The sequence below is a fragment of the Juglans microcarpa x Juglans regia genome, chromosome 7D (assembly GCF_004785595.1).
Source record: "Juglans microcarpa x Juglans regia isolate MS1-56 chromosome 7D, Jm3101_v1.0, whole genome shotgun sequence".
Lineage (NCBI taxonomy): Eukaryota > Viridiplantae > Streptophyta > Magnoliopsida > Fagales > Juglandaceae > Juglans > Juglans microcarpa x Juglans regia.
This window is the reverse complement of record NC_054606.1, coordinates 6,146,341-6,165,567: the sequence shown is the minus strand read 5'-3', so window position 1 is coordinate 6,165,567 and position 19,227 is coordinate 6,146,341. Positions and strand designations below refer to the sequence as shown.

The 19,227-nt window shown below is 38.1% G+C and overlaps 2 protein-coding genes across 5 annotated transcripts; both read right to left on the bottom strand.

Annotated features, from left to right (window-relative positions):
* Positions 1-589: 589 nt before the first annotated feature.
* On the bottom strand, positions 590-3,586 carry LOC121238986 (mitochondrial import inner membrane translocase subunit TIM22-4-like). The gene is given in 5 exon segments (XM_041136099.1): positions 590-989; positions 2,411-2,483; positions 2,583-2,773; positions 3,265-3,372; positions 3,375-3,586. Coding segments are annotated over 5 exon segments (510 nt in total). The 5' UTR covers positions 3,427-3,586; the 3' UTR covers positions 590-903.
* A 1,793-nt stretch (positions 3,587-5,379) lies between these two features.
* LOC121238965 (protein FLC EXPRESSOR) lies at positions 5,380-16,965 on the bottom strand. Of its 4 annotated transcripts, XR_005935210.1 has the most exons (5): positions 16,321-16,964; positions 15,790-15,962; positions 15,584-15,666; positions 14,221-14,366; positions 5,380-5,577 (listed from the first exon to the last, which is right to left on the bottom strand). XR_005935210.1 is itself a non-coding variant. In XM_041136077.1 (4 exons), exons 1-4 carry the CDS (start codon positions 16,878-16,880, stop codon positions 14,334-14,336), a joined length of 849 nt encoding a protein of 282 aa, XP_040992011.1. In that variant the 5' UTR covers positions 16,881-16,964; the 3' UTR covers positions 13,982-14,333. The 4 variants fall into 4 exon arrangements, 3 of the variants coding, with proteins under 3 accessions (XP_040992011.1, XP_040992010.1, XP_040992009.1); XM_041136077.1 differs by lacking the exon at positions 5,380-5,577 and having other exon boundaries at positions 13,982-14,366; XM_041136076.1 differs by lacking the exons at positions 5,380-5,577; positions 14,221-14,366 and adding an exon at positions 14,522-14,744 and having other exon boundaries at positions 16,321-16,965.
* Between the last annotated feature and the right edge of the window lie 2,262 nt (positions 16,966-19,227).

Below are 19,227 nucleotides of genomic sequence, written 5' to 3'. Positions count from 1 at the left end.
ACATGAGCATTACAGCAGTGGAATGCTTTAGAATTCGGAATCAAGGATGGGAGACAGGGCAAGGGCACTATTTTTCATTTACAACTCAACATCACCGTTTACCCCCGTTTGGTTATTGGACTGCACTGAGATCAACTCAGTTCAATCTAATTTTAAGCCAAGTCTAACATCTAAACACTCAATTCTCAAACCATTAAATTCATCTCAACTCAAAACCTCTTTACATGCAGGACTCACAATCTTTTTCAACTCTACACCTCTTAAGTGGGCCTTACAAAACTTACTCCATCATTTCAACTCACTACTATTCATAAAGAACTCAACTTATCTCAACTCAATTTAACTCAATTCAACATCCAAACGCAGCCTAGGTTGATTTGTAATACAAACCACTCTCATACTTCTCCCACTTACTAGAAGCAATCAGTAAATTGTAAGGGTTTTTCATTCTATATACTACGAGTGTGTTGCTTTACAATTACAAAATACGATTGAGATGGAGTGGGAGATGGATACATAAAACGGTAACCAAGTCATCCAATTGCGGGACTCACTCAGGCTCAAATTGCTCTATAAAATTTCCAAGACATTACCCAATTAAATTTCTTTTCACTGATTTATTTGAATACCAACTCATAATGTATAGTATCTAACAGCCCACTGAACCTCCCTCAATATTGAAAAGAATACATCCGCAGAGCGTAATTACTAACTAGCATACAAGGAATACACTTGGTAGTATAAAAACTTCGAATTGCATATTTCTTCAATAGCGTGGGTAATTGCTGATCAAAGTAGGGTTGAAAATAGGGTATCATCAATGACCATCACTTCTCTCTAATTCTCTTGTAGTAACTCTCTAATACTTGCAAAACTGGGACAGGATAGCAATGGGGCACCAAATCAATCGTGCCTATCTAGAAACTTCTCGATCAGGACAGAAAACGCTGCAAAGCCAGCACAACCGGCGCACGCTGCTTTTGGACCACCTAGAACAATACAAGGGAAGACTAGTAAGAATACAAGGGAAGAAAAAAAGGCAGAACATAGAGAGAATATAACAATGACACAGTAAAAGAACTAAAAACTTCAATCTGTTGGATGAGTGGAGGCAGTAAAGCCACGGCAAATAGATATGATAGAATAGAGGATCTACTACAAAATACAGCCTCACTCTCAAACATCATACGTCAGCTGTAAAGTTTATAGCAAGACACAATGGAGAGCATAGAATGAACAAAGAGCTCCATACATTTCTACTCCAGAAATAGTAACCAAATAATTTGCCTATAATGACTAATACTAAACAAGTAAAATGTGGCATAAGCTGTAATTAGGTTGGCCTATAGAAAGTCAAAGGCAAGGTTGATGCGAAAGCTTAATAATCAAGCAGTTCCGCAATAATTTTAGGAAAGTCTAGGTAACCAGGTCCAGAAGTAGACAAATGTGGCAAGGTTTTAGTAACCTACATAAGAACTTCAGGCTATTAAAGAGCATTTGCTTTCTATTCCCCATCTATACATAATATATCTGTATGATGACAAAGACAACCCTTTTATACACTTTTTTACAACTCTGTTTGAATTGAAGGCATTTTGCAAAATAGAGTTGTAAGAATATCAGTACTTTATAAAACTGTCTTCCAACAGTGTTGTGAAAAGTTAGTAGAAAGAGTTTTATAACTTTGATTTTTGGTTTGGAGGGGGTGCGTAAATTATTTTCTATGGCATTGTTCCGTAACTTCTTTTTTTGTTTCATTTCTAAAATCATTAAGTAAATAGTACAAAGCAGACTATCTCGAGAAATGCAAAATAGCTCAATCCATATAATATAAACTTAATGTTAAATTGACATGATAGTAATGTGAAATAACTTTAAGCAAGACTGTGGACTTCAAAAACTTAAACCCAAGTACGGGACTATTATGATCCTAAGGGTTAAATGCTTAATCAAATTAATATCCAACAGTCCTAAGACTTTTGGATCAATGGTTGGGTCTTTAACAACTGATATCAGAGAAGGGATCACGTCATGAGTTCAAGTCACTGAGGGAGCGACATATAGACTGGATTAAAATGCCTTGATACTATGTATGGGCTTGGTGTTAAGTTATTGAATACTGATAGATGAGTGAAGCTGCTGAAAGGGAAATGGCTACCACCGGATTAGTGTCGATAGAGTGAGCCGTCGTGGACGTTGGATTCAAAAGCGTGGTGGAATGTTATGATCCTGAGAGTTAAATGCTTAACTAAATTAGTATTAAACAGTCTTAGGGCTTTTAGATCAATGGTTAGGGTTTTAACAAGGACCTATAATGGCATCTGCAGCAAAATCTTCTATGACTGCAATTCACAAGATGGTACGCACTGGTACATAGATAGAAGGCTCGAGTGAAGGAGAAAGATGCTACCTTTTGCAGAAATTACACCTCCAGTTACACACCCAGCAACCACTGTATTTGTAGTGTCATGTTTTGCCCGTGCCTGAAAACACATAATCCATGATCATTTTTCATGCAAAAATATAGAACGCAATAGATAGAACAGAATCATATTTCTTTAATTTTAGATTTGCGATCGTACCTTCTCAACAGCACATTCAGCTGCTGAAAAAACCAGGCCCATAACTGCAAATGCTTTGGCAGAACTCCAGCTCCTGCGCCCCATCTGCTTTGCTGTATAAATGAACTGCTGCCTACCAGTCATTTCTTCCTGCATTATAGGGTTGTCCAATGCCCCTAGAAACATACCCATGAACAGCCCAAGCCCACCTCCTAGAAACATTTTCACGGCACAATTTCAAAAGCATATATAAATTACCGGTACTAAAGTACTATAAACCCTCAACAGTAGATGAAGCCACAAAACCCAGAAAAACAGAGGACGACCCATCCGGTTGCTTACAAAGAATTTTTTTTTATAAGATGCTTACAAAGAACATAATTTGCTTACATTCTCTTGGACATACAAGACTTGAATAAGGAACTGAATTCAAGCTACAAGGCAAACATAAAACCAGCTTTTCAGAGAGCATTATCGACAAAAGCAAATTGCAAGTAAAATCCTCGTTTCCAAAGTATAAATAATTTTGAACCCCGTAATATAACTAATAACACAAACCAAAATAGTTCTCGCAAAAAAGGGAAGCTTTTCCTGCATTTTCTCCGCAACCAAAGGAGACCAAAAATGAAAGTCGCAGGAAGAGAAATCAAACCCATCTCCGGAAATCAACAAAACTTAACGACCGCAGGGTGCGTGATCGTACCCATGACTCCGCTAACGATACTGCGCACAGCGCAGTTGTTCCAAATATCTTGGCCGCGTATTTCCTCGACCGTGGGCAATCTTAAGGGCTCAATCGTAGGCCTCTCGCCTCTTTTGAGCTCGAAGAACCGTTCGTAGATTCGTTTCCCGTACCGGAAGCCATAGACGTAGCTCAAGTCCGAATACAACAACTAGCATAACAATAAAAATACGTGCTTGCGAGAGGGAGGGAGAACGCGGAGCGGTGATGAAGATTGGCGAATCACGGAGGCTTTGTGGCGTCGCCGCCAGTGAAGTACGGAAGCGGATCTACGAAGCTCTTTAAGAAGCTCAGTGTGGGTGGGTGGACGAAGATACACATTACCGAGGATTATGCGTGCGGTGCCCGCTGGATCATGCGTCATTGCTTTGAAGGAAGCCATCGGCTGTGAACTGTAGTACAATATTTGTTCGAAAATTAAAATTCTAATCTCATTCTCATTTTATTTAGGTAAAATGTGACAATTTTATTATTTTTAAATTATTTCATGATTTTAAATAGTAAATTAGAAATTTGATGGATATCACTTCATTATATTAGCATGAGAGTGAGATAACAATTTGGTTTATAAAATTTTTCTTAAATTCATCACCACACTCCAATAATTTTTTTTGTAATTATTTTACAATCTATTTTAAATTTAACTAATATAATTTTGTCATTTATTTTTAATTTTACACTATCATCTATTTAAAATAGAGTTATAAAATAATTATTAAAGTGGCTATAACTTTGACTTTTTTTAAAAAAAATTAAATGTTATACATGAATAAAGAAAAACAGATAATTAAGTAGATGATCACTCGGGGATACTGACTAGAGAAAAGTTAGAGCTTCTCTATCTAAGAGGTGGAAAATACTTCTGTACTTATTATTGCTCAATTTCTAACCTCACTCACTTTTCTTCACGATCCATCTCTTTTATTCATTTTTTCAACCATCAACCTCTTCAACAACAGCTTCAATTCTGATGGACATGGAATCACTAATCTCACAAATGGAAGCTCTGTCATAGAGTGATATGAACCTTCAACCTACTCTAGAAACAGCAAAGGCCAACTCAGACAAAATCCTGATAGGAAGGTTAGTAACAGATAGACCTCTGAACAAATATGCAATTCATTCTAGTATTAAGGACTCTTGGAACTTTGTCAAAAATTTTATCATTGAAGATATGGAGATAAACAAATTTCTATTCACCTTTAGAACCATTCAAGATAAGTTCAGGGTTCTTAATCAAGCCCCTTGGAACTTTAAATGACATTTGCTTATTTTGAAACCTTGGCTCCTAGGTGCAACTCTTCATGAAATCAATTTAAATCATGTTATTGTCAATGTGCAAATCCATATTTTACCACTAGACCATATAACTCTTGATAATGCAATTGAAATTGGGAAAGCACTTGGATCTTTGACTAAAGTGGAAGAGGACATTCTATATGGATTAGCCTTCAGAAAATACGTTAGAATTAAAGTGAAGATAGACATTAAAAAGCCTCTTCAGCAAGGGTTCATGATCTTGGAATCATGAAGTATGGGTTGCTTTCAAGTATGAAAAATTATCAGACTTTTGCTATAATAATTTTGATTTCGGTTGTTTAGAAGTCTAATAGCCAGCTATCAAAATCATTTATATGGGTGTTTATTTTTATAAAAAAAGTTTGTAACTAAAGCATTTCATGGAAAACCTAGCATTCTTACTGTTTTCTCGTGGCTTCTAATAGTCAAGATTTTTTTTTTAAAGAAGATGGACAATACTTCCAATAATCCTAATAGTCAAGATTTAAGAGTTTTCCTACATGCAAAAAGAAATGACATCGTGTGGACACGAAGAATATCATGTTATTCCCTCAACAGGGCCGTGACCATCTGCCAACCAAGTAAGCTCCTTTATTCTTCTGATGCCCAACTTTTGTGTCAAAATGCAAGAGTTTTCACGGCAAGCGGATGATATGTAAAGAGGAAATGAAAAGAGAAATACAGATGAATAAGGTAATGTACAGAAGGTGCTCGACAAAATGCTTCTTCCATAGAATTCCTTTTCACATATATATATTTTATTGACTTAGTTTTTCATCAACGCAAATATATTCTGATTCCGAGTATTTATAGACTATTACAAAAATCAACAGAGAGTATTTCACACACATGTACGTTGAATCCAAGCCATACAACTCAGCAATTCTATTATGTAATATTCTTCCAGATCCTTCCATAATATTCCACATGTGCATTTTGTTATGGTACACTTGAGTCATCATCCTTTGAGGCTATACCTCTCAAATCTTCCTTTGAGGAGTGGATGTCAGAAGCAAAGAGATCGGGAGCCTTAATAGCCCCCCCGCAATTCAAGTGGCACCGGAGAAATGGTGAAACTTGAGCGTAGAAGAGTGAATCTGGCTATAGAGAGTGGCTTGGTGAGTATATCAGCAACTTGATATTTGCTGGAGACGAAGAAAACTTTGAGAGTTTTAGCTGCCACACGATCCCTCACAAAATAGTAATCAAGATCAACATGTTTAATTCTAGAGTGCAAAACAGGATTAACAGATAAGTAGGTGGCGCCAAAGTTGTCACACCACAAAGTTGGCGGATCAGTAAGAAAGATGCCTAATCTTTTAATAAGGATTGAATCCAGAGAACTTCACATGCGGTATTAGCCACAGCTTTTTATTCAACCTCAGTAGAGGATCTGGCTATAGTAGGCTGCTTCTTAGAGCCCCAAGAAATAAGATGTGAACCAAAATAGACACAAAAACTACTGGTGGATGTCAGTCATCAGGGTAATCAACCCAATCAGCATCAGAAAAGGCAATGAGTTTTAGAGAAGAGAATGAAGAAAAATAAGTCCAAAAGTGGTAGTTAAACAAAGATGGCGTAAAATTCTCTTGACAGCTTGTCAATGAGGAATGCGAGGACAATGCATAAATTGGCAGATTTTATTTACGACAAATGAGATATCGGGCCTAGTAAATGCAAGATATTGGAGGCTACCTACAACACTACGATAGAGCTGAGGATCCTCAAAAGAGGAGCCATCAAGAGCAGTGAGTTTGACTGAAGTAGACATGGGAGTAGACATTGTCTTAGACTTATGCATATTAGTTCTAATTAACAAGTTAGATATATAGCAAGACGGAGACATGATCAGACCAGTTGAATTACGATAGATTTCTATGCCTAAAAAATAATGTAACATGCCAAGGTCCTTAACTGGAAAATTAGACCGAAGAGAAGAAATGAACTCCGTAATAAGAGAGGGATTAGAGTCACAATAATATCATTCACATAAATGAGAACATAAATGGAACTAGATGCAGTAGAAAAAATAAACAGAGATGAATCGGAAAGGGAACCGTGAAATCCTAAGGATAACAGTCTAGAACTTAATTTGGAAAACCAAGCCCTAAGGGCATGTTTTAGGCCGTAAATAGACTTTCTTAATTTACAAATATGGTGAAGGAAGTCAGGATTTACAAACCCAGTAGGTTGATGCATGAAGACGTCCTCCTCCATATTACTGTGCAAGAAGGCATTTTGAATATCAAGCTAATGTAGATGCCAGTTTTGGATGACAACAATGGAGATGAGAAGCCGAATGGTCACTAGTTTTACCACAGGGCTGAAAGTCTCTGTGTAGTCAAGACTAGCTTGCTGATGGAACCCTTTGGCCACCAGTCGAGCTTTGCGGCGCTCAAGGGTGCCATTAACACGCCGCTTGGTCTTGAGAACCCATTTGGAGTCGAGAGTATTGAGGCTGGGTGAGGGAGGGACTAGATCCCAAATACGATTGTGGAGGAGAGCATGACATTCACTGGCACGCCACTCAGGATAGGGGTGCTACCCACCCCCTACGGGGCGGGGGCGCGGGGGTTTTTTTTTTTTCCCCGTACCCAGCCCCCGCACTGGCGGGGGTGGGGTACCCCGTCCGTTCAAAGGGGGGCGGGGGTGCACCCCAATCCGTTAGCCCCCCCCCCCCAAGAATTTGTTTTTGGGTCCAGCATTTAACTAAAAATGTTAAATATATTTAAAAATTGAAAAAATATATAGTATATACATATATATAGATAAAACTATATACTAAATTTCAACTATTAACTACTAAGTTATTACAAACTACAATTTACAATTATACAAATTAAGACTCTAAGAGAACTAATAAACTTAAACTATTACAAACTCCTCTAAGAATATTAAATATTACAAATTTTAGCAACATTACACTTAATTATAAATTAACAATTATAACTCATCACTTTTCAATTTGATCAATTTGGGATGGCGGCGTGGCGCTGTGGAGGGGTGAATTCACTGAGTAGTGAGTTGTGTCGACTACTGTGAGACTGAAAATGAAGATCATAAACGTTTTAATAAGTTATAAAACCTTAAAGGCTGAAATATTAATAAGTTAAAAATAAAACAAATTAGAATTATAAAGTTATAAAATGAAACAAAAATTAAAAAAAATTAAAATACAAAATATTAAAAGTACATTTTGAGATGAGATTGGGATTAGGCAATTGGAATTTGAGATGAAGATGAGGCAGATGAGCATAGATCGCTCATTAGGATTGGGCATATGTATAAATGTATATTGAGAATATGAAAGCTAAAATAAAAACAAGCAAAATAATTAGATACTAAAATATGATATAAAATTATAAATAAAAAAAACAAATAAATGACAAATTGTGCAAACCATGGCAATGGTAGGTCTAATACAAAGTCATACTGCATCAGAAGTAACCGTAGACGTCATCTCATGTATCAATATAACAATAAAATTTGAAATTAAATTAATGAATACCAATTAAATGAAAATAAATAAATTAATAAGAAATTAGAAAATGAAATTAAAATAAATACCAGATCCAGGCTGATCACCACCCTCCTCCTCGACGTCGGCCTCCTCATACTCAAGAACATCCTGAACATGAATTGGAGTTCCCTTGATCTAATTATGCGTGCAAATCAAAGTCTTCACAGTGGTAGGAGCTAATGAACTCTGAAATGAATCCAATACACGCCCTCCAGTGATAAAAGCTGACTCTGAGCCTACGGTGCTAACAGGGATGGCCAAAAGACTGCGGGCTATCTCTCTAAGGATGGGATACTTCACAGCATTCACCTTCCACCAACTTAATATATCGAACTCTTGTTAAAATGGTATTACCTCCGCTGCTAAGTATCTGTCTATCTTTGATTGAGCCTCTACATAACTCTGCATTAAGGGGATCTGCTCAAACCTCTCACCCTAGTCCAAGCTACGTCTTTTTCCAGTATCGACTTCTTGAACCAGTGTGGGGGTAGGTGTAGGTGCCGCAATATTACCACCCCGCAGAACAGTAAACTCATCAAATAATCTACAAAGGGTTTCCCGAACCTTTGCTGCAATAAGCTCCGCCCATGCTTGCCGGTATGCAAGGCCCAATCCAAATACCATACCATCCACCTTAAACCTCGGGTCAAAGACGACAGCTACATATAACAAAATATTAGCCCTAGTAAAATCTCCCAAATACTTGTCGTACTTTGACCTCATAACCAATACCATCTCCCGCAGCCTAAAGTGACCATCCGCGACCATGTCATCCAATTTTTCTTTTACCTTACATATTTGCTGACAGAATTGATAGGATGTAGGGTACAAAGTTCCAGATCTTGTTGTGATGACCTCATAAAAAAGCCTCAAAAAGTCTACAAAAATAGATATAATCTCCCAATCATCATCTACGGGTTTCCCCAATCCCCCGTGATCATCAAAATATTTAACATATTGGATGTCTTCATCACCCAATATTGCAAATGCCTGCCTATATTCTTGGGCCGCCTCCAACATAAAAAATGTTGAGTTCCATCTTGTAGGCATATCAGTACAAAGGCTCTTTTTGGATGTTAGGCCCGCAGACCTTGAAGCAATCTTGAATTTCTCCAACCTCGAAGCAGAAGATCTCACCCATCTCACAACAGTCCTGACTCGAGCAATCGAGTCGTGAAGATCCATCAAACCATCAGTAACAATAAGATTCAGAATATGTGCCGCACATCTCACATGCAGAAACTCACCACCCAAGATTGTCTTATTTGCCTATCTAAGATAGGTCTTAAAATGTCCCAATGTGACATCATTAGACGAGGCATTATCAACTATGACTGTAAGTACTCAGGTCAACCCCCACTCCTTTATTGCGGCCTCTAAGGCCTTCCCAATTGTCTCACCCTTATGATCGGTGATTTAACAAAATTTTATAATTTTCTTATGCAATGTCCAATTACAATCAACAAAATGCACAGTTAAAGACATATAATTAAAATTTTAGACTGATCTCCAAGTATTAGTGGTAAGGCAAACAAATTGACCGGCCAATTTACCCCTCAACTTCTCTTTTTCTGACTAAAAATATTTTTTTACATCCTTTGCCACCGTGTGGCGAGAAGGAATATTAAACCTTGGTTCCAAGTAGCGAGTAAACGCTTGGAACTCTTTCCCATCAACAACTTGAAAATGTAGCTCGTCCATGATGACTATACAAGTTAAGTGTCTTCTACACTCATCTGGATCATACTTAGTATACCTCCTCAAAGTTACACCCCCACTAGTCTCATCCACCATTTTTTTAAGTCCAATTTCTAGTCTAGATTGACTTTTTTCTTGTAATGATCTTAATATTAGACTTTTTTTACATTGGTCTTCTAAGTGCACCTTTAATTGTGAGGTGTCATGTTTCCTATAGTGTCATCCATAGATTTTTCCACAATAGTTACACTTGGCTTAGGGGTTATTGGGGTCACCACCCTCTAGTTTGGTGAAATGAGCCCAAACTATAGACAAACTATAGAAGCAGGTTTCTTGTTGGGCTTAGGGGCTGGGCAAGGTACCGTAGGGGTAGGTGTTGGGCCAGGAGTAGGTGCTAGAGTAGGGGCAAGAGTAGAAGTAGGAGTAGGTGTAGGGGTAGGGGTACCCTGGGCATCGAAAGGAGAGCTCGCACTAGAATCTGTTGGCATATCCATTAACTCAACCAAACAAGAAATCTGAAATTAAAGCAAACATATCAACATGCCAAACAATTACATCCAATCATTAACATATATATTGGAAATTTAGAAGTTAGAACCCTAAATTGGATTCCAGTCCGAAACCCTAAAATAATTTAGGAGTTTCAGGATTGAAACCCCTAAATTATTTTAGGGTATTTACAAAAAATTGAAAAAAATAAACCAATTACGAGTCCACGACAGATTCACATTTCACACAAGAACACTCAACACACAAATCAAGTGAACCACATGCACAATCAAGTCTTCACAGCACACAATTTACAAAATTCCATCCTCCATCTCTAATTACACCCCATCCTTCATCCAATCTCCATTTCATAAAATAAATTACACAATAAATTGTAGGAGATGGGTTTCTTACGGTCTTACCTTCGGGCCTCGGCGACGGAGATGAACTGTGACTGGCGGAAGGCAGCGGCGACGGACCACAGAGAGCCCGGCGAGTGAGCGACGGAGCTGCGAGACAGAGAGAGAGAGAGAGAATCGAGTGACTGGGAGGAAGGGATGGAGTCGCCCGGGGGGGGGGGGAGGAGGGATTCTAAACAAAAAGGAAACGACGCCATTTCACCATTGAATAGCGAGGGGTTTTTTTTTTTTGTTTATATATATATTCATAATATATAAACTGAATAGCGGGGGCGGGGCGGGGGTTGCCCTGCCCCCGCCATGGGGGTCAGATGCGGGCAGGGCCACCCGCCCCCTGCATCTGACGGACGGGGGGCTCCGCCCCGTTGACCGGGGGTGGAGCGGAGAGGGACGGGGTAGCGGGGGCGGGGCCCCGCTGCCCACCCCTAACTCAGGGTATTTGGAGGCTTCGGTGTATGATGAAGGTTCTTCAGGGATGGTGGATGGCTAGGAGATGGTAAGAGAAGTGGAAGGTTTGGAAGGTGGCCATGGAATCGTCCCATCAAATCTGAGTAGGGGTTGTCGAATGTTGGCTTTGGAGTGGGTGATCATGGGGTGGGTAGTGGATGGTAGCATGTGAGGCTCAATAGGAGAGATCAAAGATGAAGATGGCGAGGTGGATTCTGTAGGGTTTGTGAAGGCTGAAGGCTGCAATACGGGAGATGGAGAAGACGAAGTGCTAGTGGGGAAGTCTGGGTTTGCAGGTTGCAAGGGTGGATTTGAAGTAGTGGGCTCCTGGAGTAACATAGTAGTGGGTCTAGGCCAATAAGATGGCAGGTCCAAAGAAATATCAAATGAGAGTGGTATGGGATTATGAATGGACTGGGGGAGAGTTAACGGGCTGGACATGGGAGTAAAGGGGAATGAGTTTTCATTAAACCGTACATCCCAAGATATGTAAACTTGGCTCGTTGGGGGATGAAGACAAATATAGCCTTTATGGTCTGGGCTATAGCCCATAAAGACATAGAGTTGTGAGCGCAGGTCCATTTTATGACGATTAAAAGGTCGTAAGTTTGGCCAACAAGCAAAACCAAAAACACGCAAAAATGAATAGTCAAGAGGACGCTGAAATAAGGCCTAAAATGGTGAAATATTTTTTAAAATTGGGGTGGGCATACAATTTATAAGAAAAGTAGCCGTTTGAAAGGCCTCTACCCAGTATTTTTTTGGAACTAAAGAATGGGTAAAAGTGACAATCTTGTTTCGACAATGTGTCGATGACGTCTTTCATCACTACCATTTTGAGCATGTGAATAAGGACATATAATTCTGTGAGAGATACCAAATGATTTGAGTAAAGAATTAAGTGGCCGAAACTATCCTCCTCAATTAGATTGAATTGAGACAACATTAGAGGAAAATATATTGCTGACATAACGAAGAAAAGCAAAAAAAAAATAGTAACAACATCATATTTAGCATGTAAAGGAAAAACCAGATATACTTGGTAAATTCATCTACAATTGATAGATAAAACCGAAAACTATTTGAGAACAGTACATGTGCTAGTCCCCAAACATCAATAAATAAAAGTTGAAATGGATGTTGTGATCGGGAAGGGGAAAAGGGGTGAGGGAGAGCATGGGACTTGACTTGTAGACATGCTGAACAAAAAGAAGAAACAAAGTTAGTGGTGGCTGGAAGCTTAAACTGCTGAATAGTAAAATAAGTGGTATAGGGTGAGGGATGACCTACACGTGAATGCCAAATTTAAGAGCTAGTTCTTTCACCAAACAGCGCTTGGTGTGGGGATTGTGCAGTAAAGCAGGAAGGTTGTATGGGAGGTGACATAGCCTTAGCATCAGATTGAAGCATATAAAGTCCATCTTTAACGGGTCCTTGGAGAAGCACCTCCCGAGTATGCAGATCCTTCACAAAGAAACCAGATGAGTGAAATTCAAAAAACATAGAATTATCTAAACAGAATTGACGAACAGATAATAAATTGTGAGTGATTAAAGGAACATGTAAAAGATTTCGGAGAAAGAATTTGCCAAAAGGCGTAAGGATCTGAGTCATGCCAGTGTTTTGAATGAAAAATGGTTGAGCCATTGCCAATGCTGACTTGGTCAGTGCCTTGATGAGGAGTTGAATCTAAATTGAGATTGGAGAAGTCAGCTGTGAAATGATTTGTTCCAGATGTATCAGAAAACCAGTTATGAAAAAGAGTTATGGAGGGTGGGAGTGTTGTGTAATTTGCAGTAAGCAATGGTGGAGGTGAGGATTGATAGGCCTAATTAAAATGGTGATAACACGACAAGGCCGTGTGGCCTAGTTTATGGCAAACTTGACAAGTTGGTCTGTGAGTGGGTTGATTGGAAAAGAAACTGGAACTGTGAGGGAAGCTAGCACGACCACCACCTCGTTCTCGTCTAAATCCACATCCACGACCTCAGTTAGATGGGGTGGATGAAGACGATGACTTAGTGATTGTAGTGTTAGCGACAAGAGGACTTCCTAAGAGGAGAGAGTGAGTTTGGTGAGCTAATCTTGATTCATGATTTAAAAGATAATTAAAGACTTGTGATGAAGAAAGTGGTTATGGCCGAGTCGTGATAGAGGTAACTATGGATTCATGGTCTGAACCTAAACCAACTAAAAGGTAAATTGTGAACTTAGAGGAAGACAGTGGGTGACCAGCGGCACTAAAGGCAGAGGCAAGAGATTTTGCTTTGTGAAAGTAATCGGTGATGGATTCCGACCCTTTCTTTAGAGTAGTCAACTAATATTGAGTCTGTATAATATGAGCAGAGGATTGGGCAGAGAAAAGACAATGGAGAGTAGACCAAGCTTCACGTGAGGTGGTGCATTCAAGCACCTAGGCTAGAACAATATCAGTAAGAAGAATTAATGGTTGAAAGAATCAACTAGTCTTGAAGAATCCACTTCATATGGTTTGGGTTAATATTACCGTCAACCGTGGGAGAAGGTATGGGAATTGAACCATCGACACAACCAAATAATTGTGGCCTTTGAGAAATGGTAGAATCTGGACTTTCTAGAGTAGGTAGTTGTCAATGGTAAGTTTTACAGCGATGAAGTGGGTGGCCAAATTGGTGATGGAAGGGTTGACTGGTGATGAATATTTTTGGAGTTCCATGATGCGCAGACAAAGGAGTGGACGTGAGTCCTTTTTAAAGCTCTGATACCATAAAGAGGAAATGAAAAGAGAAATATAGAGGAATGAGGTAATGCACAGAAGGTGCTCGACAAAATGCTTCTTTCATAGAATTCATTTCCACACATTTTACTGACTCAGTTTTTCCTCAATGCAAATATATTCTGATTCCAAGTATTTCTAGACTACTACAAAGATCAACAGAGTATTTCACACACATGCACATTGAATCCAAGCCGTACAACTCATCATTTCTGTTATGTAATATTCTTCCAGATCCTTCCATAATATTCCACATGTGCATTTTGTTATGGCAGACTTGATTCTTCATCCTTTGAAGCTATACCTCTTGAATCTTCCTTTGAGGAGTGGATGTCTGAAGCACAGAGATCAGGAGCCTTAATAATATAAAGGGAACATTCTTGGGCAGTTTTGCCAATCAATATCATATGGGTCGTGAGGGCTTTTCCGGGGCGAGCTTTTATGATTGACAACAGAGTAAATTGCAAGCAACGACCAGAGGAAAAGAGCAGAAAAAAGACTGAATGATCAAGATATAATTTTTAAAAAATCTTTTAAAGTGATGATCTAGATATTAATTAACAATTTATGAAAGGAATGCAGCATTCTATGTGATAAGAAACAATATAAACAACATCGACTAATGGAACAGAAACTTCCTTGTCAGAATTCGAGCCATCTAATTTCTTCATTGCAACAGAAAGGGAAAAATGCATAAATCCTGGTTATTCCAAAACTTTCTGAGACCCTATCTATGTACATGTGTTTGTTGCATGCCATAAGTACCATGCAGCACAACTCCGGATTCATGATGAGAACCAGCACCAGCAGGGCCCTGAAACTAAATAGAGTACATAGTTTAAGAGCTATATGAATGACTTTAATTATCATTAAAAACTACAAAATTATATAGTTCAAATACAAGTCATCAAATTATGCCTAATGAAGAGCAAGTTTATTACTGCATAGATTAATATGGTGGGAACAAATACTTTACCAACAATTTTTCTAGTTTCATATTATGAGAATCAGAGACGTCACAAAGAAGGTTGGCCTACATAACCATGTAACTGACAATATAAACTCATCTATGTGGTGCAGTCTAACTTCCAATAGTTTCATGGGTGAGTGAAAATCTGAAAGTGAAAGAGGTTTCTACTGTACTGTCCAGGAGTTATTGTTAAGAAAAGCAGCTTTTACATCTTCCTTCAAGCCTAACACATGTCAATTTAAAGCTCAATTGGCACTGATCCAACATAGTTCTCAGTTTCTTTCAATAAGTTCCAGTTTCACGGTGCAATAAGCTCAAGGTGATGCACTGACCATGCGCAATCAGTTTGGTTTTTTTTTTTTTTTTTTAAAAAGACTATCCTTTATGCATATTTTACAAGATAGAGTTCATAAATGGTCACTATTCTTGTGAATGAACAAAACCGCATTGCTGGTCCATTTATCAGTTTGCGAACTCAACCTACCATCCTCAGCTGTGTGTCAAATCTAAAACTGTTTCTTCCCCCCCTACAAAGTACAGTCTCAGACCCTAAAACAGCATGCACCAAAGTTCCACTACTTTTAATCTAGAGGGTGGTAACATCAACAAAAAAATAAATAATCATCACTTCACTGGGACAGAAAATTTTCAGAATGCACTAGTGAGCACACTAGGGTACATACCTGATCCGTTCCATAAGGATCAGGGTATGAATTTCCTCCATATGCCATAGCATGATTGCTGTAGCTAGCAGCATATCCAGTACCTGAATATAAACCACTCCAAACGTTAAAGCGTTGAACTTAATAGATTGCTTAATTTCTGCAAATGCTATAAGCGGCAATAAATCATATCCCAAGAAAAACCAAATGAGTCAAAGATGAATTACTTGGGTTTGCTGCTATCGCTGCAGCAGCAGCAGCTCTTGCTCTCTTCTCCGCATCAGCCAGTTCCGCACGTAGTTTCTCAATTTCACGAGTCATGGAAATCATATATCTATCCATTGCTTGCCTGTGCTCGAGGTTACTAGCACGTGTTTTCTTCTCGTTTTCGATAGCAGCCCTATTCATATCCCATAACAGAAGTGGTATCATTTGAAACTTTCGAAAAGACAACCATGTAATTTCTTATTACTTTCAATCAATTCCATCATAGAGCATCAAGTACTCGAAGGAACAAACTAACTCCCTCTTCCCCCACCCTTCCAAAGTGGCTCTGCTATTCTCTACTTAAACTCCTTGCTTAACTCAATTCAAATTATATGCACGGTTCTTTTCAGATTATGCATCTTTAACAGGCTTCTCAACAATTTATCTGATACTTCCGCAACTAAATTTGCCTAGTTTCAATTAAATGCATAAAAATGAAAAGCAAATGGGAGTAAAATTGCATAAGAAAAATAAAATCAGGAAAAAATTACCTTCCTCTCTGAATCTCCTTGCGCACGCTCTCAATGTTGGCCTTAATAGACGGGGCTTGCTGCGACTCCGAACGTGCCCTGGCGAGATCGTCCTCGATGGCTTGGAGCTTCGCCGAGAGCTCCTGGCGTGCCCCGCCGAGTTTCTGCACATCGGACCGCACCTGAGCGAGCTCGGCGCTCATCTCATCGATCGCACGAACCTCAGCCTCCATCTTCAAGGACCTCTCGTACAACTCACTCGCTTGAGCATCTCTCTCGGCTTTCACATCGGCGGCCTTCTCCGATAGGTGTCGGAGATCCATCTGAGCCGAGCGGAGGTTGTGCTTGAGGGCCACATGGGTGGAGGCGAGCCGTTGGTTTTCCTCGAGAAGGGATTGGATCTCGCGGTGCTGAATGGCGATTCTGTCTTCGAGGACAACGGAGCTCGGGTGGTGGTGGGACCTAACAGATGGCGAGGGGTGGTGGGGGCCACGATGATGGTGAAGGAGGCGAGCGTTGTCTATTCGGACTTCTTCCCGGAGTTTCGAGGCACTGGGCGTACGGTGCTTTCGTCCGGCCATGTCCCAGATTTCCCAGCAGCAGAAGCCTGCCTTGCCAAAAAGAACGACGAAAAACAGAACAGCTGCTCTATCTCCGAATTTACACTGTTCACTTTTAGAATTTTAGAATTAAAAAATTCATTTTTTATTATTTTTTGATAAGATTAAATGATATATTTTCAAGTTAAATACAATAAATAATATCTAATTATTTAATATTACATTATAGAATAATGAAAAGATAATAAAATAATTGATTGTTAATAAGTATTTATGAAAATATAAAATTTTAGTACCACAATTTATTTGATTTAAATAATAATAACAAACTAATTCAAAAAATCTTGAATAAATTTGAATTTTTCGAAAAATAAAAATACTTGACTGTGAAGGGTTATAAATTCGAACTCAACTCAAGTTGTTTATAAACTTGTCTTTAAGCTCATGTTCGTTGGATTGTATCAAATCTTTGAACTTCGTAAATTTGGGACTGATATGAGTGAATTTGGGATTATATCATTCTATTCAATTGGTTATCCGGCCCGCCTTCATTTTCGACCGTCCTGCAAGTAAACCGCCCGTTACCCCAAGCGAGGCGGCGGATCTTTTAAAAAGTTTTAAGTAAAGAAAAATGATATAATAACAACTACGCCACAATTGTTTTACAATCAAGTATTAAATAATTATTTTTTTTCTTGTACTTTAGACTGTTGCGAGGACAATCATTTTGAATTAAAGTAAAAAGAAATAACTTTTTAATATGAAATTATAGATAAATTATAGAATAGTTGGTGATGTATCATTATTAAGTAAAATGAGCGAGGGGCAAATTCTAAGCAAAATTCGCCCGTTTTATACCTTCCGCCCGTCTATACTAATTAATTAAAATTTTATTATAAAATTATAACTATACCCCAAGAACCATAGTATCTTATTTATTTTTGTTTTCCATTTCTTCCACGTCTACCTCTTTCTCTCATTTATTCTCTCTTTCCTTGGTTGTTTTTCTTCCTCTTTCTTTATTTTTCTTCATTATAATCACGTAAGTTGGGTTCATCATAATCCTAAGACAAAAAATATTCTCTTGTTCTTTCTTTATTGTCTTCTTTGTGGTTTTTATGACGTTTTCGTGGCAGAGCTCTCGTTTCGTGGTCAGAGCATATGTTCTCTCTATTATCAATTTCTACATCATTTTAGTGGACGAAACATCTTTGTAGTTTGGACTCAAAGATGGGTAAAGAGTTACCATGGTTGAGCATCTTCGTTGTTTTTGTTGTGTTTGTTACGAGTTTCTCTGCTAGTTGCAAGACAATCTTCATGGGCATTAATTTTGGATATTTTGATGTGATTGGATAAAGACGGTTTACGAGCAAAACAAGTAAAAATCCTTTCGTTCGTTTAGAGGATGTGAGCACGAAGGGTTGCGGTTATGTTGGGAATGATGTCAACCCCCCTCCCCCCCTAATTAGGTGGGTACAAGGGTGAGAATGACCGACTAAATGATTACTATATAATGTTATGGGCGGTGCTATTTTGCCGCTTGAGTATCACCGCTTATTTTGACCGTCAGGTTAAAATTCTGTTTTTATTTTTTTAATTTTCTTATTCATTATTTTTTTATGATTTTCAAATGTTTTTAAAAAATATAAAAAATATTAATACATTAATAGTTACTTCCTTAACTATTATTAGTAAAAAAATAAAAAACAATAGAAATACATGAGTTGTCATAATCAATGGGCAAATTGAGTTGGCAAAATATGATTTTTCTAATGTTATATTCGATTTAATGAATGTTAGGGTACTTATACTGAACATTTGAAGGAGATTTAAAAAATGTATGAAATAATTTGTGAAAATATAAATGATTTATAATCTTATAAAAATGCATTTTTATAAATAGACATGATTTGATATAAAAATTAAATTATAAGCATTCTTTTACTTTTTTGTGGGGAAAAAAAAACTTCCCTTCTAAGGACAACGAGAGAGATTCACCGAGTGAATTAACTTTTTTTTTTTTTTTGTTAGAACAGAACAATGTCATTTATAATAATAGAATCTGTAACAAAATTAACACCAACAATTACAAATTAGCATCTAGTAAGACTTTAGGATGAATAAAATCTAAACATTGATACCATTACTAAATAGTATCATCTACAAAACGAACGTACCTCACAGGTAAGTGAGCTGCTTCATTTTCTTGCCTAACCACATGAATTACATCATAGTCCACAAAATAAGAAATAAGACCTTGAGTTCCAGAGATCATATTCGCTTGCCTTGAGTAATTAGTTTCCTTTGATCCAATAGCTTCAATTATAGACAATGAATCTCCTTCCAATAGCAAACTGGAAAAACCTAA